This window comes from Mastigoproctus giganteus, chromosome 7, assembly GCF_048544385.1.
Source record: "Mastigoproctus giganteus isolate SK-2022 chromosome 7, ASM4854438v1, whole genome shotgun sequence".
NCBI lineage: Eukaryota > Metazoa > Arthropoda > Arachnida > Uropygi > Thelyphonidae > Mastigoproctus > Mastigoproctus giganteus.
The window spans coordinates 211,824,254-211,851,415 of NC_143581.1; the positions used below are offsets into that span (position 1 = coordinate 211,824,254).

Here is a 27,162-nt window from a genome sequence, read left to right on the forward strand (position 1 = left end):
ACATGGGGAAGCTATTCATACAACAAACTTCTCCCACTCTGCAACCACTAAGCACTACTGGAATTGATCTGCACAGTCAACTTGATTCTCATAAGGTTGAAATACAATTATCATATCTGTTCTTGGCGCAATCCCCCCTCTATTTTTATATCAGGTCCCAATTCTAAATCGCAACAAAGGGTATATACATTCCATTATTGGAGTCCATTACCTTGTGCAATGATTATTGCTGGCACAGCATTTATGAGGTATAAATTGCTCATTTGTCAGAACAAAATTTATTTTTTCTTTTTATAGGCTGATCCAAACCAAATTTGCAGTACATATGAGGGTGTACTAGGGCAGCATTTCCCAAACTGTGTTTCGCAGAACACTAGTGGTCCGTGAGATGTGAACAAGTGTTCCATGAAAAATCATAATTGATAATTAAAGTAATAAAATAAATAAATTTTTGCATATTTGTAACATACACCACTTTTGTATCATTATAATTTTTAACATTATTTATTTATTTTTTTGTTATTAATATACTGGCATACACTAATAATCAAATAGACTGCGGAACACTTTATTTTGGCGGGCTTTGCATAGAGAAGTATGTGTAGAGGTAGTGACACCTATGAAAAAGTAGCAATGTGGTGATCTAGTATGCCATTCTTATGTGATTTAGCCTGGAGTACACGGGTTGAAGGAGAGGAGGAAGCGAACCGATATCATAACTAAACTCACTTCCTTGTATAAATGTTTTTTTGATGATTATTAGTATTTCAAAATATTATTATGAAAACGTGTCCATGGATTTGTGGTTGAAAAAAGGAACTTTAAAACGAGAAGCAAAGTACTTCTAGTAGTGCAACTATGGTCAATGAAAATGAACACAATATTGTCACGCTTCAAAGTGAGGATGAACAATCACAGCCTTTTGTTCCCCGAAAATCTGAAATTTAAAAACAGGAATCAACTAATAAAAGACCAAAATGAAAGTATAATGACAGTTTAATTTCGGCTTTACATGTGTCGGAAATAAAGATGCTCCTGATGCACAGTGCATCAATTGTAATAAAATATTAGCCAAACAGTTCTTTGGCTCCTGTTAAACTTGTGTTTCGTAAGTGTTCCATGAATATGTTGTGAGATGAAAAGTGTTCCGTGAATATGTTGTGAGTTTAAAAGTGTTCTGTGACTAAAAAAGTTTGGGAAATGCTGTACTTGGCAACCTGTGGCTCAGAAGCCACATGCGGCTCTTTGAGCATGTGACTGCGGCCCTTTAACTTTTAGCTCACATGAAGCAAAGTTTGAAATGGAGTTAGAGGACTTAAAAATCAAGGACATGTGGAGTGCAAGACTTAAATGCCTTAAGTCTTGCACTCCACATGTCTTTGGAGAGGCAAAAGGCTGCCCTTGCAATTTTACATAAATGGATGCCGATAGATGAGTTGAAAAAGCAAGACCAAATTTTGTTCGATGCCTGGTGTAGCTTACTGGACACATATATAAATTTGAAAATATTTGCGTTTGTACTTCTCTCAGTTTTTGGTTTGACGAATTTCAGTGAGCAAATATTTTCGAACATGAACTATGTTAAAAATAAATCAAGAAACCGTTTGAACAATGCAACTCTCTCAGCATGTTTAAAGATGAAAATTACAGCATGCTTCCCTGATGTTGAGAAACTCGTTCAAGAAGTTCAGCAGCAAAAGTCACATTAATTAGAAATATTATTAATAAATAATAATTTAAAAAATATATTTTTTTAATAAAACACTTTCCCACTATTCCATCTCTTAAAAAACTTCCCCCCCCCCCAGCATGAGCTGAAATGCAGCTCTTCGGATTCTCTCTTTTTTTTTTTTTTTAATTAGATAAAAATGGCTCTTCACTCAAAAAGGTTGCCGACCCCCTGTACTAGGGTTCGGGGTTTTAGTGGGTCTTTCACCCATAGCTTGGGTCATATGTCTTTGGCAGCAGGGGTTCTGTTGTCTTAATAACCTTAATAGTTGTTTAAACCTGAACTTATTTAAAATGATTTTATGCGAGTTGCTGCATAAAGGGTTTTAGATTTTATGACCTGTTTTATCGTTTTAACTTCTATTTGTTTGTTCGTGATGATAGTTTCAGCTGAACTTGAATATTATAAAAGTTGTCGTGGCTGTTTAGTAAATTGCTATCAGTACTGGTTGAGGATTCTCAACATTAGTGTTTTCGTCTTGTTTTGTTTGGATGTCTCTGTCGTGACAGCCTGTTTTTGTGTTTGCTGGCTTGACCCTGATCCCAGTTTTCTGGTGTCGGGGTTGGGTTCAGACTATCATTTGTTAAAATGTAAGATACTGCTTGATTATTGTTAAGTTAAATTTTAAGTTGTCTATTTGGACTTGCTCTCTGATTGTGTCTTGAGTTTTGGAAGTGGTATTAGATTAATTACCTTGTTATGTGTTGTTATCTTGCATTAATCGTGTTGTCGGTGGTTTTGCTGATTGATGGTTGGTGGTTTTACTGACTGTTTCAGTTTTAAGTTTTTCAAGGTTTTGTGTTCCTATTGATTTGCAGTCTTTCGATTGCTTATTGGTATGATTCTTGCCTTGTTGTTTTTGGAGTTTTAAATTTGATTTTAAGTTATTATCTGCCCTAATGGTTAATATTATGACTGGGTTTATTATGATTACTGGGTAAAATTGATTGTATGTATATATGCATAGCTGTTGATAATTAGTTTTTAATTACATGTTCCTTGTAGTCTTCTTACTTTTCTCTTTTATATTCTTCTGCTTATATTTCTAGAGGATATTTGTGTTCCTCTTTTCTTTTATTCCTTTTCTTCATCCTCTCTCCCCTTCTTCCTTCCTAAATTATTTTGAGGTTCTCCTTGTGGCAACCTCGGTACGTGTCTCTTGATGGTAGAACCTAGCTGCCTCCTCGTGGCTTGGGATAGGAGTCAGGGGGTAGTGGAGCCTTTCTTCTCCTGCCCCCTGACTGCTAAACGCCAGATGCCAGCTTACAACTTACAACAAAACACACATTAATATATGCATAAAGATACGAACATTTCATTCGATTTTCTTTTTTTTTTAATGCCAGCCTTGAAACTTTGCCATTAGATGTCAGGCATGTTGAATTCTGTTTTGGATTATTAGTCACGCTTCAAAAATGATGTTTTATCTTTGGGCCTGTTTTGAAACTATCAGAATTATTGCTTTTGAATAAGAATGTCTACTTTTATTAAAATAGGTTTCATTATTAGTTTTACTAGTATTGAGTTACCTTAGGGAGGTTCCATATTTGTTATATTAGTTTTACTAGTATTGAGTTACCTTAGGGAGGTTCCATATTTGTTATATTATTTTCATTGATTTTGTTTCCCTTTTTAAGATCCATTCAAACTTTTTTCATACAATGATGATATTTTTACACCAGTTATAGGATTGATATAACTTCTGTTTCTAATAATGGAAGTAATGGAAATCAGACTAACATTTCTTCTGTATTTGAAAGTGAATCCTGCAAAATCTAAGTATATTAAGTTTCAGATGGTAAGAATTAGTTTTGACATTCCTTTTAGAAATGTCAGAACTAATTCTTTTAGAATGTGCTATTATCTAAAACTAATTCTTTTAGATAATAGCACATTATTTTCTTTATATTTATATTTTGTGAAATAAAGTGTGCTTTGACAAAAAAAAAAACACACCTTTTTTACTTCTATTTTACAAATACATTCTGTTAATTTAAGAAACTGACCACATTAGTTTGTGCAAATCACAAAATTGATGTCTCTGTACACAACATATTAATCTATGCCAATAACTAAATTTGTTGCTCTTTGATGTGCCTTTTCCAGGGATCCATATCTTTCCTGAGATCTCCAAATGTATCAACAATATTCAAGATGTTTTCTAAACAATGCATTATATAATGGGAAAATACCCTCTTTGGATATTGTTCCATAATATAATGGAATTTTCCTACTATCAAAATTCCTGTACACCACAGATAAATACTATGCTATCCTGGTAGCCTGTTTGTAATGTTTGAGAAAATTTAATGCCAGATTGTACAGTGTACAATCTAGGAGTAACTCTACATTGTACAGTTAGCTGTAAGGGTAACTGTACTACCTTGTCTAACAAAACTGTACAATGTACAGTTACCCCTGTTTTGTTAGATAAGGTAGTTAATAATTAAAAAGGCTTAAGGGTAACTATACATTGTAGTTACCCCTAAGCCTTTTTAATTATTAACTACCTTGTCTCCCACTTTCCAAGTGATAAGACAGTCTAGGATTAACATTACCAAAATGTAGAACCTTACATTTATTAGCACTGTGCTTTAACTTGCATTTTTCAGACTGCCTGAATAATTTACCTTAGTTTTGTTCAAGTAGCACACCTTTGTTGCTGTTATTATCTGCCCTCCCAACCTTTGTATCATCAGAAAACTTTGACATCAAACTTGTTATATCTTTATCAATGTCATTAACTAATATCAGAAACAATAAGAGACCAACTGTTGAATTCTTTGGATTTCCACTCTTATTCCCACATCCTTTATCATCTACATTTAACCAACCTTTTATACACTGGAGTACCTTACCCACCATTGGCTCTTTTGTTTCAGTTTATACAAATGGAATTCATGTCGTACTGCATTAAAAGTCTTACTAAAGTCTAAATATACTATAGTAAAATTATTCTTTGCACCCAGATCCCTTGTGACATGGCTTGTAATAGCTCACCACTAAAACATGATTTCTCTTTAACAGACTCATGCTGTGGTTCTTATATAATTTTATTCCTATTTAAATTATGCTACAGTACATCTTTTATCAATCATATTTTTCCCTGTCACAGATGTTAAAACTTACAGGTTTTGTAATTACCCATTTGCCATTGAAACTACCATCATAAATGGAGATATTTCCTCATCCCCAGTCTGTTGGAATTTATTATAATGCGACCATTATAATATAATATAATATATATAATAGATTATACATAGATTATAAATAATTTACCTTAGTTTTGTTCAAGTAGCATACCTTTGTTGCTGTTATTATCTGCCTTCCCAACCTTTGTATCATCAGAAAACTTTGACATCAAAATTATTATATCTTTATCAGTGTACAGAATAGCTGAAATCTAACTGAAAATGTAAATTCCACAGACATCAATACATTATGCTAAATGACAGCACAAAGAAAATAAAATTGAGTTCAAGATATAACCAAGTCAAAGTAGGTAGCAGAAAAAGACATTTTGGGGGGCATCATTATATAACTGAAAAACACAAACTTGTGAAACTGTCAATATTTCTGTGATTTTTTTTCTACTCAAGTTTTAAACTCCAAAAGTAGATAATGAATATAAGAAGTGAATATAGAATATATTTTCTAACTTTTTTTTTTGTCTTATTTGGCATTTATATACATCTTGGCCATTAATTCGTCTGAATTTAATACCTTTAGTTTAATACCTTAAACTGAAAAGGATAATAAAAATTCTTACTCATATATCTGAGTGAGTAAGAAGTGTGCAAAGATATATAATAAATTAAACTAGAAAAAATTTTTCTATTTTCAGGAAAGAATGACTTTAAAACATAAAAATACTGGCAAGTGGTCAAGGCAACAAATTATTCGATCTAAGTACAATCAGCAAGTAAGTAGTTGCAACTTTTCTAGCTGTTATACAAATTTATTTTAAAAACTTGTGAAACTTTTGATTTGTGCTCTTTGTTTCTGTAATACCAAATTTATTTAAATCTAACATGATCTGTATTTTTCTTATTTTGTATTTTTCATATAATGGGTGGCAAACTTACAATCATAACCATCTGCAATAGCTTCCAAATGTGGATGATACTAATCACTTGCATTCATGAAGAAGCACCTGGATAGAATGGAGGCGTATAAGTAAATTTTTTTGGTGACTTCTGGGACCTACAGCACTGTGTGTATGAGTTGAAGATTGGTAGGACATATGATACCTGCTGACATTGGAGATGAATTTCTGTATATTGTAATTTTAAAGAAATATATATGAAGGAAGTTTATTCGAATGAATAGAAGGGATAAATGAGGAAGAGAAAAAGCTAGTTGAAGCACATGTTTGAACTGGTATGTAAAACAGATTCCAAATCATAAAAAAAAAAAAAAAAGATGATGCTGGCAAAAATAATTGTACAACAGGAACCCCTTATGTGTGTATGTTGTCTGAGAAAGAATTAGAATACCATCTCTCCCTCTCAAAAAGTTGTAGCTGTGTAGAACAGCACTTGTTGAACTGGAAGATGGGAAATTATCCTGACTGTTTATTTCTAATCTTCAAAGAGCAGTTAAGCAGAGAAGGATAAAAATGTATACAGACTCTGGGCAGTTATCAAGCACTTTCAGGATGCTATGCTCCCAAGACAGTTATGCAGGTATGTTCAGAGATGCTTCATGCCTATACCCTTTTATGACTGAACAATGTGATCCTCTGCCTTTGATTCATACTTACAACATTTTATAGGCATTGAATACTGGATGGATAGAACCTGAGAGATAGTAAACTATTTAACTATCTCTCAGGTTGCCCTTCACACACAAACTTTCAAAATTCCTTTGAAGCAACAGATTTTCATTGCATGCCTACCAACAAAGTGGATTGATTCTGAATATTTTTAAGCTTGTATTGGAAAAGACATTTTAGGGAAACCCCCTGAGTATGTTTGTAAATTAACTTGGAAAGCCTCTGTGAGAACAGTACATAAAACAAATCATTGAAGAGATAAATCTACACTCTTCCCTCATAGAAGCAGCCACCTAGAAAAATTGGAAATCCCAGTTGGAGTACCCATTATCCAAATAGCAATGTTTTTCACTAGCTGAGTCTATATCATGTAACACTCCAAAACTGTAAAGAAGCCTCTGATAGTAATAGAACTTTTCTGCTATGAAATTTTAACTTTGCATCTTTGCCTGGACATATGTATTCACTTTAGCCCATTGACTAATGCATGATAGTTACCGACTTCCACCATCATGTGAGGACCACTCACAGATCTTGATTTTAAACATTCAGTAATGCTGCCATTTATGAAAATTTCTCAGTGATTTTGTTCTTTCTTCTTTTGGTCAGTTAGATTACCTAGTTTGCAACATTAATAATTCATTTTGAGGAGAGCACACTTTTTTCTTTGCATACAAATGAAAGTGGCCATGAAGATTCAGTTTGATTAATTTCAGAAGTTTGTAACAACTTTCACTAATTCGAACAGAGATTTTTTCTTGAAATTTTGTTATAAGATCAACATCCAGGAAAGGTAGCAATATTGTTTTCAAAAAAGGTTCCATGTGCAATTAATTCAAACTTCTATTTTATCCAGTGTGCAGTGTATGTTTTCTGTTTGACACTAGTTTTCACAATTTATATATATAAATAGCGGAAAAAAAAAAATATATATATATATATATCTTTTTTTTTTTTTTTTTTTTTTTTTTTACGAAAACCCCCAAACACGAAAGGTATTAGAACCTGTAGTACTTAGTACCATGTGTGGGTTGAAGGTTGCAAAGATGAAAGAAGATATTTGTTGATATTAGACTTGAATTTCTGTAGGTTATAATTTTCAGGACATACATGTGAAGGACATTGTTCCAAAAAATGGGAAGTTGATGGAATAAATGAGGAAGAAGAAAAGTTGATTCTGTAAGTTTGAAGTTGGACAGTAAAAGGATGTTGACTGGTTGTGGCATGTGTTTGGACTGGTTAGGAAGAGAGAGAGAGAGAGAGAGAGAGAGAGAGAGAGAGAGAGAGAGAGAGAGAGAGAGAGAGAGAGAGAGAGAGAGGGGGGATAGTGTGGATATATGTCTGTAGAGAGTGAAGAGACATCGTAAAGGATGGGTCATTGATCAACCTAACTGACTTCCTTTCAGTGGAGTCTAGAAGCCTGAGAGTAGTTATGGCGGCACTGCCCCAGATGTGGGAACTATATATCATGATTGGGCAAATTTGAGATTTGTAGAATGAGTAGCTGTTTAGAAGAAAAATAATGCAGAGAACAAAAAAAGAAAACCCACTTTCTTAGATGCAGGGGAAGCAGTATTTGGGATGTGCTTATGCCAAGAGAGATTAGAAGTCAGGTAATCCCTAATAGAGATATTTGATCTTGTCTAGAAATCTGAGTATCATTAAAGATGAGCATAGGAGCAGAAGAAGAAGAAGAAGAAGAAGAATCCTTTTTTGCAAGCTATAAGACAGAACTGAGTTTTAGAAGGAATGAAATTAACTGAAAATAGTGGAGAATTACTTGGAGATCAGCATTTAAGAAATTAGTGGTGGATATTCGAGAATTTGATGCTGTTTGTTCAGGGTAAAGTTTCTCAAACTGGAAGGTGGAATGCAATGTGCCATCATTGGCAAACTGTGGATAGGATTTCCAGTCAATGGAAGAAGGTCATTAATATACAAGAGGAAAAGGATGGAAGAAAGTACTGGACCTTGGGGAACACCAGCATTAGTGGAAAAATTAGAAGACAGAGGACATCAATTAGAAGACAACTACCATCACATGCAGTGAGCAATAAGAGAGAAAAACTGGATACCCAATTACAAAAAACAGTTGGCAAACCATCAGATGAAAGCTTATTTAGAAGACCTCTATGCCAAACACAATCAAAATCAAAAGTCTTTGAAATGTCATGAGCAACTGCTTGAGTTTCACCAAACTTTTCCATTGAATTTTTCCATAGATGGATAACATAAACCAGAATATCACCAGTAGATCAACACTGATGGATTCCATACTGGCAGTCATTGATCAGATAAAAAGTTTCTAGATAGTTTAGGAGTTGGTGGTCAATGGATTTCTCCATTAATTTAGAAAGAGTAGAAGTAAATGCAATGGGACAATAATTGTATGAAAGGTATTTATCCCCCTTTTTTAGGAAATGGCTGGATAGGGCAAATTTTCAAGGAGAAGGAGGTCAACTCAGAAGAGGAGTAAGCTCAGGAGCACAGATTTTGAGAATAAGTTGAAGAATATGATCAGGACCTGGTGCTTTCTTGGCATCAAGAATGTTCACAGTTCCTCTGACATTGACATCGTTTTGATGGAAGACCACAGAAAGCCTTGAAAGGAGTGTACTGGGAATGGTAGGAGGTGGTTTATCAAGTTCATCAATAGAAGAATTAGAAGAAAAGTAATGCTAACAGATCAGCTTTATCTTTAGTTGAGGTGGCATTAGAACCATCGGGTTTTAATAGAGGTGGAAGCATAGAGATGGGCAAAAGTCTAAAATGCTTGACTGCCATTTGGATAAGTAGCTAGTTTTCTACTCTTAGCCTGTTCAAAATCTAGGACCAATTAATAACTGCTTTGCAGTTGTTGCAAGTATAGGCAGAAAATGAACCTGGATATTTGGAATCAAGCCAGTTGCAATCTTCTTATCTTGAACAACCTTAGTGCATTTATTGGAAAACCAAGGTTTAGATAAAGGATGAGATTTTAAGGTGGAGTGTGGAATAAAGGATTTCTTCCCCACAAGAATAATTTCACTGACACTATCTGAGCAAACATTTAACATCAGAATATTTACAATGGTAATGCAATCAAGGTGAAGAATAGAAATCTTGAAGATCATCCTATTTTGCATTTTTATAATGCCAAACGATGCGAGGTTGAGAACGGAGACTAGAGAAAGGCTCCATTAACAAAGAGACCATCACCAAGTTGTGATTTGAGTTACCTAGAGGATCACTTACCTTGACCATGTACTTGGAAGGGTTGTTTGTGTCGGCTGTGTAGTTAGGATTGTCTGGTATTCTGCTTGGTAAATGAACAATCCGTGCAAGGTCATTAACAGTTGCAAAACCTCAGCATCTTAACCAGCTGGGTTCTGTGTGAATAGAAAATAGAAGCCAGCCAGAGTTGTGAAACATTAAAATTTATCAAAGAAAATTAACTCACCATTAGGAAAGTTGAACTGGAGAAAGTTGAGTTTCAAAGAACGGTTGTCAAAGGGTTCCAGTTGATTAGTGGGACTGGGAGAATGATAGAGGCAACAGATGAATATGATAGAATGGAGTAGAGAGATTTTAAGCCAGAAAAGATTGAAAAGAGGAGATTCCAAATTACTAAGTCTCTGATAGCAAATATTAGAGCAGACACATGCACACATTCACCTTTGAAGCAAAGGGAATCATACAGCATATAATTAGGACAACTGAGATGAGCAGTGATCGAATCAACTAATAATTTGGATTCGGTAAGAAAAAGTAGGTGGGGCTTGGCAGACTGTAAGTGAAAATCTCAATGGACATAATTGAGATTGGAACTGGGACCACATATATTTGTGAAATGAATCAGGAAGTGTTTGGGAAGTTTAGATCTTTTCACGGATAAGTTTGTTCTATTAGTTTGACTATTCAATAGTAAGAAAAGGTGGGAGGACATGTATGAATAATGAAATTTTTGGATATGGCCTTAACAATACCCCCCACATACACACTATTCAGACTCCCTCCAGTCACTGTCTGGTAGAGTAGAGGCAGTGAGATTATACACTAGCTGATTCAGATGCCTCCTGGAGAGTTACCAATAGGTTCCATCCGGTGGACTATTTAGATGCTGGCCTGTGAGCCGTTTTAGAGCTGTACCCTCAAAATGTAAGGCAGACTGTATCCCACCATGTTGTCTGTTGCAACCTCAAAAGACAATCTTACTGCATGATGGAGGGTTGACTGAGACTAAACAGCTTTGGAGACTAAACAGGTTTCACCATTTCAAGCCTCCAATAAGCAAAGTTGGGGTATTACACTAGTTGATGAGAGTCATCTACCACCTAGTATAGCCTGTTAACACAGAGGGGAGGCATTCCTCTGTGTGGTGTGGATGCCACACCTTGACCCCTGCTTATGTTGGTTCCCACCTGGGTGGTCACTTCCAGTATATTAGGTGCCATATTTCACAACTTGCACACAGGAGTTATACCCAGGGTTTCTAACAGTCCTACCATCATGAAGGTGGAGGCAGTGGAATTTGGTTGTTGCAGAATGACTGGACTTTACAGAAATTCCTTCCACTTGACTCAAGTGCCACCTGAATATCAGTTCCATCAGCATTTTATTCTCCTAAGTAGCAAGCCCAGCTTGTCATACGTGAGGAGAAAATGTCTGACAGCTTCAAGGACCATAATGCAACTTTCACACTTTTTTTTTTATTGCATGCAAAGAGACATGCATTTTTTTATAAACATTTCATACTTGATCATGCATTTTTCCTGTTCATGCTAACTGATTAAAATTTCTGAAATTTTCAGTAGAGAAATAAAAAAAAAAAAACACTCATGAAATGTGAGTTTCAGCTCTGTAGACAAAGTAGACAAAGAGCATGAAATCACTAAAATTTTCTGAGGTCTGAAAGATCCTGCATGCCTGACTCAGGATTAAAAGCTTTAAATACATAATATATACACTTAGATAAATGATCAGCTTAACTTTAATGAAAGCTCATTAAAATTCAAACATTTTATACTTATGCTATTCCTCAATTTCTGTTTATAGTTTTCTTTTTGTGTCTGTTTACAAATTTTACATTATTGAATGTTTAATTGATTTAACAATGTTTATTATCATACTTTTAAATGTTAATGGCCTCTTCAGTTGTTTGCAGTTGAAACTGTCCGCTCTCTAGCTAACTGGCCATTCAAGGGTAGAATCTTTATGGCCCAGTAAACATTAAATAAAAAAATTGAATTTTTATTAACTACTAATCATATACAAAGTACAGTAATGCTGTTTAGAAAGTTTTTATCTTAATTCTCTCTTAAAATCATTGATTGAAATATGGCCTCACTTTTAATTTTAGCATTGATTGTGGCCTTTTCTTTAAGAATTGTTTGCTGTAATTGAGTCATGTTCAGATTTTGATATTCTGTTAAGTTTCTTTACAATATCACTTCAGAACTGACTGTTCCTTTTATCAGCCATTTTTAAGGATGAAATATTAAATTTCAAACAGCAAAAATATGTATATTTAGCACTGGAGCACATGAAGAACCAAGTTGATTGGGTTAAATTTGTTTCTTTTTGCAGAAATAATAATAAAAAAAACTTTTCAGCACCATGCCATATGAGCATGTTCAGATTGCCATTGCAAATAAAAGTAATAACCTTTTATTTTTATAAGAAATTATTAAGAATAAAATAAATTAAAAAGGTTTAAAATAACTTTTTAAGGATGAAATATTAAATCAAAAATGTCCAAAATACATAGGTCTCACTTCAGCATACCTGATTTTGAGGCATACTGATTGAGTGGCAGGTTTCTTTTTTGCAGGACCACAAGCAATTCTGTATCAGCAGAATGCTGTGAATGTGAGCTAAATTGCCATAATTAATAACTTGAGTGGGCTGCTTGCTTGTACTATAAGTATAGATCAACATAAATCAAAAGACAAATTAAGGATTTATTTACCTGTATTTGTATTTTACATTGCAAACTTCAAGGTAAGTCTGTTCATATGGTTATCTTAGTTTGAGTGAATTGTTCATTCCTCTGGTTATTTTTTTTTATGGATAATTTTATCAACTGATGTTAAGAACTCTATGCCACAACTTTATTTTGTATAACAGTTTATTGTCATACAGTTTAGTGCTACATTTCAGCAGTATATCCTCTTCCTTAAGTTGGCATATTGATATGACTGTCCCCACATAATAGAGATGAAGACAATCTAAACAAATATAAAACACAGGCATTAGTTGTCTGAAAGTCATAATCTCTCCTGCCAACTGTGGGGGAGGGGACAGCAGGACTTGTATCTGTTTCCTTCTTCCCAACCAGCAGGAGAAATTGAGACTCTTGGGGTTTTGGGGTTTCATGACCAATGTTACATTTTTGTTTTGCTTATTTTTTAGGAAATAGGCATCATTAATTATTATAGGCCACTTTTTTTTTTTCTTTTTTTTTTTTTTTTTTTTTTTTTTTCCATGTTACAATTTTAACATTCTACCACATTACATGCTCAAATGTGAAAATAATATATTTTGTCATTTATTTATGTTTTAGGCTAGGGATGTATTAAGAGAACAGACAGATCTTCATCATCAACTTACAGAAAAAGTATTGAATGTAAGAAACAGTGATGAGGAAGAAGAAGAGGATGAACAGAATGACTCTTTGTCTGTAGAAAAGCTGCAGGAGGGTGATAAGGAAATTTCAGAAAACAGTTCATTCCTGCATACTTATAATCCTTGGATACATCCTTCTGCTGGAAAGGTAGAATCCATATTGCAAGAAAAAATAGATGTGAAAAAAATTAGCACACCTTTATCAGTTTTTAAAAAAGATGAGATGTTAGAGTGCAGAGGAACAAAAAATAGTAACTTTACAAAAAATTGCAACGAAACACCCGTTAAATATATTAACAGTGAAAGTGATTTGGTCAGAAAAAAGGATAAAAATGTGCATAACAGTAAAAAAGTTGAAAAAAAAGTTAGTTTTAGAAACAACATTGAAATAATTCAAGAAGCAAATCCTGAGGAAGAGCCACAAATTATAGAAACATTATCACATAAAACTCCTGAAGGCATGGAAGATATTGATGATAAGGAAATTCAGAACTTGAAAGATTCATGCCATTTAGTTGATGAAAAAATAAACAGTCCAGATTATGATATGAAAATGAAATCTTCCAAAGTAGAGATAAATCCAGAAAAATTTCTTTCAGTTCAATCCAAAGTTTTGAAATCTCAAATACCAGATATTATATCAAAAGGTGATGATGGTATTGATGATGCTGAAAGTGATGAAGAAGAGAATAATCACAGAATTACTATCTCAGAAGCTTTTGCAGATGATGATGTCCTGAATGAATTCAGGTAAATGTTTGTTTTATTATCTGAAACAATTAAAAGATCTGCTTGTATCATGAATTATTTAGCTAAGTAAATGTTGCATAAATTTACTTTTAACCTTTAAAGAACAAACAGTTATATGGAAACTAATAGAATTTATCTAAGTGGGAGGGGACAACATTCTTAAATGACTTCTAAATTTTTTTCAACAAAAATTTAGTCAGATGAATAAATATATAATTTAAAATTTGCAAAGTGGGGTGGTGATCTGGCCACATGATTTTTCACCTTTGTTTGTGGCAACACTAGGGTTTAATGCAAAAACGAATTTGCATATTTGCTGGCTGATGCAATCTGGTGGGTTTAAATGCATCTATTTTCTCTTCTACAGCCCAGATCACATGTATATGGACCTACTAGATTAAGTCAAGCATCAGATTTGTAAGTTCTTCATTTTAGAGTATCCTCAGTTTGGTCACAGAGGAAAGTCATAAAAGTTTAAATTTAAATATACAGCTGGCTTCCCCTCCCTGCCAAATTTATGTATTTTTTATTAATATTTCAACTTTCTCTAAATATTTTTATAAAAAAGAATAATAAGGAAATTTTAATAAATTCAATTAGTTTCATGCAGTGCAGAGTTAATTCTTTCAAGTTTCCAGGTCAATGTGTTATTATGCCCTTCAATCCATTATTTTAAATTAATTATGAGATAATTATTTTTATAACTTAGTATATAAAATGATATTGCTAATATAAAGAGCTCAAAAGTCTCGTTGTGATTTACTAGTATTAATTAAAACACTGTGTCCCATTTTAAAACTAATATATCATTAAAATAGAATACAAAGTCCTTATATTAAAACCTATCCACTGGCCTTGTGTTTCAAACAGCAGAATCATATGAGGTTATCTGCTAGAATAAACTCTAAGTTTCAGAGGCCAGCAAACATGTAAATAGTAGGCTACCATAAACTGTGAAAATTTTGTGGTGTACTACCACAAAATTTTCAGAGTTTTGGGGTCCTTCTTCCTGTTCCCTAAGAAGGCATTGATGAATGCTGAAATATTTTGGATTTGGGGCATTTTTTAATAATTTTGCAGCATTTTGTGCAATTTTTGGACATATTACACTTTCAGGAGCTATTTCTGACTAAATTGTATGATATTAAAAGAAATTTATGAATTTAATTATACAGTAATTATAATCAACAGGTGACTATATTATAATTATGAATTCAATCATGCCATATAGGTTTTGTAGAGTGTGAATGTTCATTATATATAAGCGACGTAGGCACATGTTGGCTAGTCTACATTGCATGAGTGAAGTGCTTTGGTGGCTGAACCCGAAAAAGTTGTCATAACTGTAGTTAAAGTGAAAATTTGCTGGTTAAAATGCTTAAGTGTAAACCTTCCAAACCAGCCATTGGAAAAAAAAGAAAAGAAAGGTTCCCAAATTTGGTGAGAGTACTTTTTCATGGCTAACTATAGAAGAACTCTTCAGTATTATACTGAATATAGGCTATGATAAACACACACTGAGCAATTCAATGCGAAACAAAAATAAATCTGAAGCCTTGCTCACGTAAACTACTGCTTCCACTTCTATCACAAATCATCCCTGTTTTATGAGGCATTGTGTGTGAATTTTTAATTTTTTGTACTTGCCAGTATTCCTTTGAACAAGTTAAATCATCCAAAATTTTGCAGGTTTTTAGGAAAATATACCTGCAGATTCATACCTGATGAATCAACATTATATAAAAATTACTTAAGTCAATGTTATGAAAAGACAGCGAAAAGAGTATAAGTAGTGTAAGTGGGAAAAAGAAAGTTTTTCTCCCAACTGACAAAACTAAATTCCGAAAATTCCAGTTACATTTCAGACAAATTAGGATATTGCTCCTCAGTATGTAAATATATTTCCTGAATGTTATACATCCAAAATTTATTGTTCTCTTGACTTCCAGCCATTTATCATTATTACAGCTAATGACTTGTTCAAAATAAGTACAGTGGATTCCGGTTATTTGGGCCACTGGTTAATCGGGGCAGCCATTTATTTGGGGCAAATCTTAAAAAACAGAACCCAATCGAGTAAATAGCCAGGTTTACTTTGCTTAATTGGGACAACCACAAATTTCAGTGAACAGAAATGTGTTTGTTGTTTGTTATTTTGGTTTTTAAGAGCATTAGCAACTAAGGCCATATTGCTCCGGGGATATGCGATGGTCATTCTCTGACCTTTTCGCATCCTCTGTATTTGGTGGTCACAGGTTCGAACCCCAGTCTAATCAAGAAGCGTGTGCTACGCACTGCTGCTCCTGCCCACCTGGCTACGGAGTCACCTGAACAGAAATATCAACTAATTAGTATGTACCTATTACAGTACGTATTAATTATTCCAATTATCACGTATATTCTTCCGATTTTCGCGTATCATTTAATTTTTTAATTGATAAGGTAATAAAAGGTAAATTTGTGCTTAATATATCTTTACTTTTATAATATTCCTCCTATTTTCGCTAATTATAATCACTGTTTAATAGAATTAAAATTCAGTTCACAAACATGATCACAATGACCAGTGCTTACTACACATCATATAGTGAACAGTACTTTACTATGATGAGTCCATCATAACGTGATTTGATTGTACAGTGAACCAATTTTAAAGCAGGGTCCATTGTATTTTTAACTATTTACGTGAAACTTCGGATAATTGGGGCAGCCGAAAATGCACTAGTCCCGATGTGTCCCAAATAACCAGAATTGACTGTATATGAATCTACCTTTTCGATCTAAAGGTAAAGGTAAAGTGCAGCCATTATCAACCCACTGCAGGATGGAAGCCTCCTCAACAATTCATGCTGAGGGAAATGGACCATAATCTGCCTTGCTGGTCCAGTGCGGGTTGGCATATCGACCGTATTCAGCAGTCAGGGGCTTGAACCCCGGTCTACTCAAAGAGCGTGTGCTACTGCACTCCCGCTCCTGACCACTCTGCTACGGAGGCCGTTCTGCTCCTTCATGATTATATTCCTTTCTGTGGCATACTTGTTCATCATTACTTTTATTTTAACCATTTCATCCTTGTTCCGAAATACTAACTCTGCATAACTGATTAAGATTTTCCTCTAATTCTTTGGGATCATGCTTTATGATCACAGTGTCATCTGCAAATCGTAAAACGTTTAGGTACTCTCCATTCACATCAACTCCTTTCTGCGACCAGTACAATCTGAAAGCTTCTTCAAGGGCAGCAGTAAACAACTTTGGAGATACTGTGTCTCCTTGTTGAACTCCTTTCTCAATTTTAAATTTTCTAGTCTTTGTCTAGTCTAATAAAGGAGATAGCATTCTCATATATTTCTTCAAAATCATAATGTATGGGATGTCTGTCCCTTGTCCTTCCAGTGCCTGAAACATTGCCTTATACTTTATAGAGTCAAATGCCTTTTCATAATCTACAAATGTCAGGCATAATGGTGTTTTATATTCATTTTCTTTCTCCATTAGCTGTGATATTACATGAAGGTGATCCATAGTTGAGAATCCTATCCTAAAGCTAACTTGTTCTTTCAGTTGATTCTCATCAAGTATTCTTTCTAATCTGTTAGTAATGACTCTTGTGAACAACTTGTAGATGTAGGACAACAAGCTAATTGGTCTATAATTTCCAATTTATCTCCTTTCTTATGCAGTAAAATTATAATTGAATTATTGCACTCCTTAGGCATCATGCCTTTCCTAATGTATTTTGTGAAGAGTCTTGCCAGTTTCTGTGTCATGTATCTTTCTCCTAATTTTAACAACTCTATAGTAACTTCATTTTCACCTGGGGCTTTTTGATTCTTCGTTTTTCTTCAATGCATGCTCAACCTCATCAGGAAGGACATTGGGTATGTCATACATGTTGCTAATTTGTGATCCACCTTTCCCACTGCCAGCATCATTCCCTTTCTCCTTATGTAATACTTTATAGTCTTCTGCTATTTGAATTATTGTTCTACTTTCATTGTGTTAAATCTTCTTATGTCCTGTCTGTGTCTCTTTCTAATGGCTTTACATAACTGAAAAATACTCTGCAGCAGAAAATACAACACCAGAAAACAGTCCTCAGGTGATATTTCAATAAACCCACTTTATTTTCAGTACTGATTTAAGAGTGCATGATTAAGGAAACTGTGGAGACTGGAACCATCCTATTGTATACCAGCAGTACAGCCTGCTTGGAAGAGCTGTAGTTGGAATACCCATGGCCCTTGATCCAACTGGAGGGCACAAGTGATGCAGGCTAACTGTGGTTCAAAACATTATTGACTTTTGGTCCTGATAAAATGGTCACTGCCTTTTTGAAATGCCCCATATTTCCTGTAATTTTTAAATCTTGATCCCAATTTGTTAAATATAATATTAATTTTTATTAACACAGTAAAGTATCTGCTGGTTGGATGACTATTTTTTTATTTGGTCCATGTGAATTACAGCCTATATTTTCCTATACCTTTAATCATAACACTGATAGAAGCACTGTAATAGTTGCTTATAAGTTCATGCTGTCACCTTGCAAATCCAGCCTACACCTGTCCTGATGTATAGAGTAGACTCAATAGATATTTCAGCAGCAGTAGTCAAGAGTAATATGCAATAATGAATAGTCCATTCATCAGCAGTATACACCAGAGCATGGCATGTCCGTGGAAGTGTTTTGTGTAGGCTTTATCATACCTGTGATGCATTTCAGTAGTGATATTAAGTGTGTTGACCCCATCTTTTGTAAATGAACTAAGCACTTTTTTTGAAAGATGAGTGATTCAAAATTCTAGTGTTTGCATACAGAAATTTTAAGCTTTTTTAATTTCTTTTCCTTTGCGTTCTTTTCCTCTCCTTGATGCAGTTTGTTTGCCAACAGACTGTATTCGAATAAAATTTCATTTTAAGTTAATGGTTTTTCCAATTTTTTTTTTTTTTTTTTTTTTTATTATTATTTTTTTCCAGAGATGAAAAGAAAGCTGCCATTAATAAAAGTAAACCACAGGATATTGACCTATATCTGCCAGGTTGGGGAAGATGGGCAGGAGAAGGAATCAGTGCATGCAGTAAGAGAAAAAGAAAAAGGTATTTAATATATTTAAAACTAATTTGATTAGCTCTTTAATTATAGTTTGATACATTGTTTCTCAGCCTTTAATAGACTGTGGAGAACCAAAACTTATTCTCTAATTAAGGTGGAGCACCAGAACAGGTGTGTGTGTGCCCATTTTGCACAATATAAATATTACATTAGCATAAAAACAACCCAGAAAATGAACTAAGATTTTGGCTTTTGCCCTTTGACATTTAAAATTTTATTATTTCTTGCTTTCTATGTTTCCATTTTTATATTATTTTCACTATTAGAGTTATCGCCTATACTATTCCTTTTTTTTTTTTTTTTTTTTTGTAATATGTGTATGTTCTAGTGATATTAGTCTTAGGTGCTTTGCACGAGTCGATCTGTTAGGTGTTCAATATTATTCCTAACAGTTTACCTTCACATGTTATTCATTCATTTATTTGTATCTTGTAAGTTATATAAAATACACACACACACACACACACACACACATATTTTAATAGAGCTGTGTATGAGACTATGATAGGCTAGCAGGGTTCTGAGTTGTTTGTTCTGAGGGCAAATGTCACAACTGTGGCAGAGAGTCTGCATTGTTCCTTTAATTTTTACATTCAGCTATTAATAGGATCAGAGTTGTTTGTTCTGAGAGAAAGAGTTTGTAATGTCTGTATTTTTTGGCTATGTGGAAGTTTTTTTTATTGCAATTTTTGAAGCTTACAAACCATACTAAAATATAATTTAGTTTGGATCATGGGCAAGATTAAGCATAGCGAGAATGATTCAGAGTAACTGGATTCATGCAGTCTCTAGGTGTGTCCAAATTCTCCACCAAAAAAAAACCAAAACCTCTTTTATAGAACTTTTACAGCCTTGCTTAATCTTGTCTAGACCATACTAAGTTATTATATTATAATTTACTTTTCTAATGTATATTCAATTGATTTGATAGTCAGGAAGAGATATGTCAACTAGAATTTGTTGGCCTAATTCACTGATGTGTATAAAACCCAACAACTACAACTGCCTTTTTCTTTTTAAAAAAAAACGACAGTTATTGTTGAGTTTTAGTTGCATCAGCATATTTATTTCATGGAAATTAAATAAATACATGTTTTAGAAAGACAATAAATTTTGTTTCTTTATTTCAATAACCATCGTTGTTATTATCAAGTCAGTTTTTTTCCCTATATTAATATATATATTTCAAAAATTAGCAAATTTTTAATTTCGTTTTCCTTCAATAAATTTAAATATTTTTTCTTGCTCTTCCAACATCAACTACAACTTTTTGCTAAGTTGGGAGTATGATTTTCCTCATAAAGTCTGGAACAACATATGAATTATTAAGTACTTCAAGGTGTTTTTCTTTCTGCTTACTTTCACAGGTTGCCATTACACTTCCCATCTTATAAACAAATTGTAGTTTATGAATATGATTCATTATTTCTGTCAGATATATCAGATATATTTGACAAACAGAAAATTAAATTTTTCTGTTTGTCAAATATATCTGATATATTGGAACAATTATTTTGATTTTAATTTGAAGGTTGTTTTCTGTACAAGCATCATCTATGAATGAACAACACTTTTACAGATTACAAAAAGGGCTTTATTTCATATTTTCTTATTATGCAGAAAGCAGCTTTTGCTTTCTGCATTGTAACAGTGATGTACTAACATGACTTTGGTTTAACAGTGATATGCTTTACGAATAACAGACACAAAAACAGATCTTATTGTAATGTAGCACATGAAAGATAAGCAGATATTGGCAGGTTGCTGTGCCAATTACACTTTGACTCACTGGTTGGTTGCTACAATTTTTTACAGAAATTATCTCTAATTATTCCTTATTACACAATACAAAACAACAGGTGGAACTTTTCTGATGCTATTTTACTCTCTAAACAATGTGAGGGACTGATTGTAACAAAGAAAAAAACTCCGGCAAATCACAGTAGCCATAAGCCCGATCTTGTGGGACAGCCCACATTGGGTCACTGCAATTAATGCTTATTTAGCACATAACTGAGCTAGCTCTAAACGTGAAATCACACAACTGTCATTTTAAGATCAGATATATCAAAAATGAAAAAAACTTTCCACCAGAATGGATGAATTTTGTCAAAATGCACCTGTCCGTACAGTTATATGTACTCTTTGCAGCCTGACATGAACATATTTGAGTTATAAAAACTAATTATTCTAACTTCTGCATATGTGGAAACAACGGATAGAATTAATGATGGACATTTAAGGAAGTTTCTTATTGGTTTCCCCCCCCCTCTGAATTTTTTGATATGCATTTACTTACAGGTTAAAACTGCATTATTATTCATAATGCTTCGGACCTTTAGTGAAAGCTTTGATCATTTGCATACACAGCCACTTGCACTGTCTGAACTAAGAGATATCAACAGTGTTGCATAAGCTGATTAAAATTAAATGGGTTGCATTATCCTCCTTGTCCAGGAGTGTTTCCCAACTTGAAATACTGTTTGACCAACCTAAATTGTAACTTATCTAGAATTCCTGCCAGCAGTTCTGTGCCATTAAGACTTCTGGCATCAGTTTATATTATTTTTATTTCACATTATCTTACTATTTCTTTGTTTGCATCTCTGCTTGCCCTTTGCCTTATAATTCAAGTTTTGCTGTACCAGTGTCCCAAAAAAGTTTATATTCAGTATACATTTGCTGTAATTTCTTAAGTGTATTATATTTATGAAGAATGTCTCTTTCTCTGTTGCTTCAGTTCCTTTTGTTTTAGATATGTGGTGTTGTTGATATCAGTTCTGACACTCAAAGGTTATGCATGTGGGTAATGAAGACTTGACCTGAAAAGTTGGGCTCACTCATTTAACAGGATTAATAAAGATTTGGTGCAGTAGAACAATAATGTTCTATTATATTCAGTATCAGCCATAGTAAAAATTCATTAAAAATATGTTTAAAAAAATCCTTAAAGTACATTGGCATTAATCCCATAGCAGTATTCATAGAAATACGTAGTTAGAATTTAACTCAGTGTGCAATTTCTTCTTTCTAGATTTATAATAAAAGCTCCCCCTGCACCACCTCGCAAAGATCGTACCATGGGTCATGTAATAATCACTGAAAAGGATAACTCTTTATCACCCTATCAAGTGAGTAATGTTTGTTTTATTGTTGTTGTTCTTGTTTTCTGTAATTTGCATTGTTACACACAATATTATTAGTTTGAATTTTTCCAAACTTTTTTCTCAATTTTCCCTCCTTGAAGTTGATTTTAATAAATAAATTGATTTATAAATTGATTTATGTGGAATTATCATGTATTACAGAAGTGTTTATTTTGTTTTTCTCTCAAACATAGCAGTGGTATGTATTTAATTAATATTTGTGTTTATCTTCATATTTGCTATTAGAAAAATTTGTAAAGCTGCACATCTGTTTTTACCTTTTTCATTTACCTTCTTTTTTTTTTTTTTTTCTTTTTTTTTAAGAGAAGCTGTTGTTGTTGTTTGGTTTTAGGAGCATTAGCAACTAAGGCCATATTGCTCCGGAATATGCGGTGATCATTCCTTGACCTTTCCGCATCCTCCATATTTGGTGGTGACGGGCTCGAACCCCGGTCTAATCAAGAAGCGTGTGGTACGCACTGCTGCTCCTTCCCACCTGGCTACGGAGACGCCTTAAGAGAAGCATAACTGTTCAGTTTTCAAGCATTATATGAGGTGTGATCAGAAAGTTCAGGGACTGACTTGTATCTTCAAATTTTGGCACATAGCAAGTTGTAATGTCATTCATTTGTTCATCAGGTTCATTTGCTCGTCTAGACATAATAGTGAAATTACCTATTTATCTACAGTCAGCCTGAATTAGAGTAGCGTGTGTTCAATGGTGTTTGTGTTTCATCACATTTTAAAATGTATGATTTTACTGAGGAGAAAATTTGCATCAAATTCTGTTTCAGATAGAGAAAAGGTGCTACATTTCATTTGAAGTCTTCTCAGTGGTTTGTAGTGTTTAAAGAGAACTGCTTGTCTATTGAAAATGGATCGCTCTAAATTCGCCCCACCCAACTTCAGAAACACAAGATTCAAGCTTGCCTTCATGATCTGATCGGGAGTGATTGATATTTAAATATCTGCAAAGTGCAATTGCTATTTCTTATGAACTGTGTCAATAAATTTTAACACAAGATTTGAGAATGCAACATGTTTAAGCAAAGTTTGTGCCCTCGCATCCTCACTAATGATCACAGAGAGTGGCAAGTTCTTGCATATCAGGGTCTTCATTGACATGCTAATGCTGGTCCTTCTGTGAATGGCTGAAGCAATTGCTTGTTGGCTGGGAAAAGTTGTGGAATAATGGAGGAAAATTGCAAAGCTGTAGGCATTTTTGTTGGCTATATGTATACCATTCTTTATGAACATTTCAGAATGAGCAAGGTGTCAATCAGATGGATTCCTCAGAAACTCTCAGGAACAAAACATTTGTGTCAAGTTGTGTGAAGCAAATCACTCGAAGTGCTTCAGTGAATGGGTGTTTCTTCTGTTCATTTGTAATGATGTATGAGACATGGATTCCATTGTCAATTCTGAAATCAAGCATCACTCTGCCCAATGGAAGCATGCTGGATTACCACCCAAAACATTTCATGTTGCTGAAAATGCAGAGAAAACAATGGTTGCTGTTTTCTGGGATATTGATGGAATAATTCTTACACAGTGTTCCTAAGGTTGCTAATGATTCACATTAGATTCCATCAGTAGTGTTCTGCCCCATTGTGCTGCTAAGTGCAAAATTTTTTTACAGAAAACAAAATTGAGATCATCCCACATCCTCCACTCTGGCCATTCATCAGTGGGTTAAGCACACCTCCAAACAAACCTACACAGTAGTCTTCACAGCTTGGAAGAAAAGGTGTGAAAAATGTGTGTTCCTTCGAAAAATGGCTTATGTTTCATTTATTAAAACATAAGTCATTTTTCATGGGAAAAAACATGGGAATTAACTAATTCTAATAAAAGATTAAACTGCATGCCACAAATTTTTAAAGGCAAAAAAAATGATTGAGATTATTTCAACAAGCTGAAAAAGAAAACTTTACAGAAACCATTCCAATAGCCCTACCATTTAGAAACCAATTTTCTGACAATGTTTTTAAATTTTTGTGGATATCATTCCCCTTGACTTGACATTGATTTCCACAAGGATTTTGAAGTGTTGACAAATTGGCATCTAAAGTTTGGGTTATTGGAATATTTTCTGTAAAGTTTTCTTTTCCAGTTTGTTTCAATAATATTAATCATTCTTTTTCTGTTGATAAATTTATGTAGTGCAGTGTTTTTTAATTTTTCATTAAAATTAGTTGACTTGCATTTCATTTCTGTATCTTGTGTATTTTATGAGAAATAAATTTGAAGGCCTTTTAACTTGAATGCACCTCATAATTTCTAACTGTGAACCATAACTGCATCTGTCCTTGAACTTAATGATGGTGTTGCTTAAGAAACCTTTAAAGCACAATATGGTTGTAATAGCACTTGTGCCACTAATCACCCAAACAAACTAACAACAATAGGGCTTGGACATATTGTAGCAGAAAGAGTTTAATAGTTCAAAAGTTTTGATTCCTCTCAGATCTCCTAGACAGGTGTGAAAATCTGACACAAGAATTTAATAATAGTCACAATTCAGCCAATGAATCTTCCATATCCACATGGCATTCTTACCCTACCATCTGAGCATATCAAATGGCCTATCCAGGATGTTTCTCATGTACTATGTATAACATCCAGCTTCTTGAACAGAAATTAGTAATTATACAGGGTGTTTATAAATGGTGGGTACATTTTCAATAATTTATTGCACATGGAGTAAGAGAGATACCATTTACTTATTTATACCATGTGAAAGAGAAAACATGAAAGTTTCCCAGTTGTTACTGCTGAGGCATGTAGTTCCATCATTCACCGCCAGTTGGTGTTACCTGTCATACCTCTACCACACTCATAGCCTTGTTGAAAGATAGTGGCTTCCGATCCCGAGAAAGCATTTTGTGTGCTATTGTTTGATAAGAACAAGTGTGCAAAGAAAATTTTGAAGTGCGTACGGTAAAAAAAGGATATGCTCGTTCCACATTACTGTTGATAATGTGGAACAAGCGAGAGAGACATTCACAAGGAGCCCCAATAAATCAGTGCAGAGAGCATCATGTGAGCTGCAAATGCCAGCCCCGACAGTATGGAATGTTCTTCGTAAAAAACTTTTCATGAAACCGTATAAATTGCAGTTAGTGCATATGTTAAAGGAAGACAACAAAGAGAAGCATTTCCAATTTTGTTGTGAACTGCAAGGACTGACAGAAGAACATGATGACGTCTTTAATCGTGTAGTGTTTAGCGATGAGGCCACATTTCACACCAATGGGAAGGTCAACTGACACAATTGTCGAATGTGGGGCACCCAGAAACCTGAAGAGATAATTGAATATGAGCATGATTCGCTGAAGGTGAATGTTTTCTGCACCTTGTCACGCCGAAAACTGTACAGACCTTTCTTCTTTGCCGAGGGCACTGTAACTGGGCAATCCTACCTCGATATGCTGCAGCAGTGGTTGGTGCCTCGAGTTCAGGAAGATAGTAATGACTTTATTTACCAGCAAGACAGGCCCCTCCTCACTTCCATAATGAAGTTCAGGCCTACCTTAACACCGAGCTACACAAGCGCTGGATCAGATGTGCTGGAGAAAAGGGCGAATGATTCTTGAAATGGCCACCGAGATCACCTGGCTTAACTTCACGTGATTTCTTCTTATGGGGCCACATAAAGGATCGTGTTTATATACCACCTTTGCCATGTGACATCCAGGAACTAAAGCAGAGAATTGAAAACGCTACAACCATGGTCACACAGAATATGCTAGACAGGGTATGTCAAGAGTTCGATTACAGTGTGGATATTTGCCATGTCACACATGATTCCCACATTGAATCGTTGTGAAATGATGTGATGTAAAAAAAACTTTGACATTTTCTCTTTTACAAGGTATGTATATGACACTAATATCTGTCCTAGTCTTTGTGCAATAAATCACTGAAAGTGTTCCCACCATTTATAAACACCCTGTATATCAAGCAGCAAATACACCCAACCAGATTTAAAATGAGAGATTATTATTTATAAAATTCAATGTCCAGATTGTGAGGTTAATTATACTGGAGAGGCCAGCCGATGCTGAGAAGGCAGATTTTCTTTTAATTACAAATAATAGTTGCATTTTAATGATTTTATTGTATGATATAGCAAAAGTTTTATTCAGCTGTTTGGTTGGAGCATTGGAGATAATTACTGTGAATACTGTTTCCACTGTCAGTTTTTTTTCCAAAGGATAACTTCATTACTTGAATATAAGATTTTTGTTGATTTTTCAGATGTTAAAATAGAAAATAAACCTCACTTTTGAGAATTCGGTGCATTCATGTTTTTCTCTTTGTATTACTTAATAATATTGAATTATATTGAATTTCATTAGATTTTTAAAAAAGGTTAATTTTTTATTATATTATTTATTATGATTATTGATTTGGTAAATATGGCATATTTTATAGGTGAGTGAACTTCCATATCCATTCAATAGTGTTGAACAGTTTGAAAGTAGTATTAGACAACCAGTTGGCTATACTTGGACCTCAGAGACTGCTTTTCAAAAACTCATAGCACCTCAAGTTCAAACAAAACTTGGAAAAATCATTGAACCCATGGATCCTGATTTAGTTTCTAGTCAGGAATCTAAAAGACGTTTTCGAAGAAAGCCAAAAAGGAAAGAAAGTAATAATCATAAAACATAAATTGTACATACGTGTATATCTGTTTATAAATAAACACCAGATTTAAAAAATATATGAGTTGTGAATTCCTTTGTCTGCATTAATAATTAATGATCTTTAAAAAGTTCTCTATACATTGGCTTCTAATTTTGGTAATTTAAGATAAATTTTTCCGATCAGGAAATTTTGGTGTTGAGGAGAAGTTGTAGTTTCAGATAATTGTATGGCTTTAAGAAAACTATTGGGATGGTATAAGTGCTTAATACTAGCAATTATTAGCATTTAATATTTGAAAATATGTGTCCTGACATTTAGTTAAATGTGGGTAAAGTACCTGCCCGGCAACCCAAAGGTCGCGGGTTCGATTCCCGCCTCGGGCTTGGATCAA

General features: G+C 34.0%; 1 protein-coding gene across 1 annotated transcript in view; it reads left to right on the top strand.

Annotated features, from left to right (window-relative positions):
- Nucleotides 1–26,811, top strand: part of LOC150083651 (U3 small nucleolar RNA-associated protein 14 homolog A) — a 114,970-nt gene extending 88,159 nt beyond the window's left edge. Inside the window, exons 12-16 of the mRNA XM_090377418.1 lie at nucleotides 5,574–5,651; nucleotides 13,045–13,856; nucleotides 18,837–18,956; nucleotides 22,007–22,103; nucleotides 26,556–26,811. Coding sequence (XP_090233544.1) covers nucleotides 5,574–5,651; nucleotides 13,045–13,856; nucleotides 18,837–18,956; nucleotides 22,007–22,103; nucleotides 26,556–26,795 — 1,347 coding nt within the window. The 3' untranslated portion in view covers nucleotides 26,796–26,811. The remainder of the gene's footprint in view (nucleotides 1–5,573; nucleotides 5,652–13,044; nucleotides 13,857–18,836; nucleotides 18,957–22,006; nucleotides 22,104–26,555) is intronic.
- Nucleotides 26,812–27,162: the final 351 nt, after the last annotated feature.